Genomic DNA, 1,867 nt, shown 5'->3' with positions numbered 1-1,867 from the left:
CGGGGATATGCCTGCAACCAAGGCACATGCCCTTGACCAGAATCGAACCTGGGACCCTTCAGTCCCTAGGCCGACGCTCTATCCACTGAGCCAAACCGGTCAGGGCCAGATGTTTATTTTTAGATCCTCTTCTTTCCCACCTCCAAATGGAGGACATAAGCTTTGTCCTACCAGCCCTGACCTGGGCCTCGCCCGCTGCATGCCACCACAGCCAGAATAATTGAAGATAAGACTTTCCCCGGGGGCATGTCGGCCTGGCAGACAGGCCCGCCCTCCCTAGAATGCAAGGATCCTGCCCCTGGCAGACCCCAGAAAGAGGGTGCACCGTTTGTACCTTCACCCCGGTGTTCCTTTGCCCAAGTTGGTGAGCACGGTAGAAGGGCCGCTCTCCTGGGGGTTCTCTCCACTCACCGCCTGCCTACCTCCTGTAAGGCCCCCTGCTTCACCCCGGTCCTGGGGCCACAGCCGCGCTCGGAGATCCCTGAAGGGGCCTGCCAGGGCCTGCCGGGACTCCTGCCGCAGGAGACAGCACAGCACGGGGTTGAGGCAGCTGTTGCTGTGTGCAAGCAGACGGTGACAGGGCAGACGTGGGTGTGGACGGCGGAGAAAGTGCTGTCCCAAGGAACCAGGTCAGAATTCACTAGGACACTCCAGAGAGTGGTCATGTGGCTGGGGAACCAGCAGAGGAAGGAGGAGGCCACAGGATGCAGACGGAGCGGGCTACGGCCCTGCTATCCCGCTGCCTTCTTCGCTGCCGCTGCCCCGGGAAGGCCAGCAGCAGCAGGTAGCTGGCGGTGGTGACACCCAGGGGCACCACGAAGGCCAGCACCACCCTCTGCAGCTGGTAGGCCCCCAGCCAGTACCTGCTGGGGAAGCGCAGCAAGCAGAGACGCACGGCCCACACCTCCCCCTCTGCCCCAAAGACTGCCGTGGGCACTGCCACCAGGGCAGCTGCCACCCACACTGCCAGGGTGGCTGTGTGGGCCCACAAGAGGGGAAGAGGGGTGCCTGGTCCTGCAGCCATGGCCACCACCCAGTATCGGGCAACACTCAGCGCCGTGATGAGGAAGACGCTGGCGTAGGTGTTGCAGACAGTGGCCGTCAGGAACATCTTGCAGAAGGGGAGAGTGAGTGCCAGCCCCAGGTCTGCCAGAGCCAGGTTGAAGACAAAAGTGTCAGACGGTGGGCAAGGGGCTCGCTGAGCACAGTTACCCAGCACCCACGGCACGACCAAGTTTCCCATAAATCCAACGGCCCCGACAAGCCCGTAGGCCAGGGCAAGCACAACCCTCAGGGCAGGGAATTCAACAGGCAGCAAAGTCTCATCCACACTCAGCACACCGCCGCTGGTAGAGGTGTTGAGCCAGAAAACGGGCAGAGGGGCAGAGAGATTGGGTGTGGGCATCTCAGGGCATCAGAGGCCACAGTGCTGGGCAGCGAAGGCAGCCCGCTTAGCGCCAGACTGGCAGGGCCTCTCAGCCGGAGGCTCCAGCCCTCAGAGGGCAGGGTGTGGATGGGACAACCCACCCGTCCCTGTTGGTCATGATTGGTGGTGGGTGGGGCAGGATGAGAGAGGGCCGGACATGGGGGGTGTGCGCACGTGTGTGTGGTGTGTATCTGTGTAGGAAGGGCTCTATGCAGTAGAGAGGAGAGAAAGGGGAATTACTCCACCATGAAAATCAGACCCAGGGAGAGAACCAGAGACACCCCATCTCAGGGATGACAGGAAGCAAACTGCAGACCCTCTTCCTGCCGGTGTGCAGGGGCCCCTTCTCTGCAGAAAGTGCTTCCTTGGAGCCTGGAGGAAGGGACCTGGAGGGGACATATGGCAGGAAATCAGAATGGGTGTCAGGGAGAGAGGGAGAGA

The 1,867-nt window shown here is 61.8% G+C and overlaps 1 protein-coding gene across 1 annotated transcript; it reads right to left on the bottom strand.

Annotated features, from left to right (window-relative positions):
- Positions 1–103: 103 nt before the first annotated feature.
- RXFP4 (relaxin/insulin-like family peptide receptor 4) lies at positions 104–1,850 on the bottom strand. The gene is given in 3 exon segments (XM_006779502.2): positions 104–566; positions 569–703; positions 706–1,850. Coding segments are annotated over 3 exon segments (1,065 nt in total). The 5' UTR covers positions 1,406–1,850; the 3' UTR covers positions 104–336.
- Positions 1,851–1,867: the final 17 nt, after the last annotated feature.

This window comes from Myotis davidii, unplaced genomic scaffold, assembly GCF_000327345.1.
Source record: "Myotis davidii unplaced genomic scaffold, ASM32734v1 scaffold208, whole genome shotgun sequence".
In the NCBI taxonomy this organism is placed as follows: domain Eukaryota; kingdom Metazoa; phylum Chordata; class Mammalia; order Chiroptera; family Vespertilionidae; genus Myotis; species Myotis davidii.
This window is presented reverse-complemented; position numbering and strand designations above follow the sequence as displayed.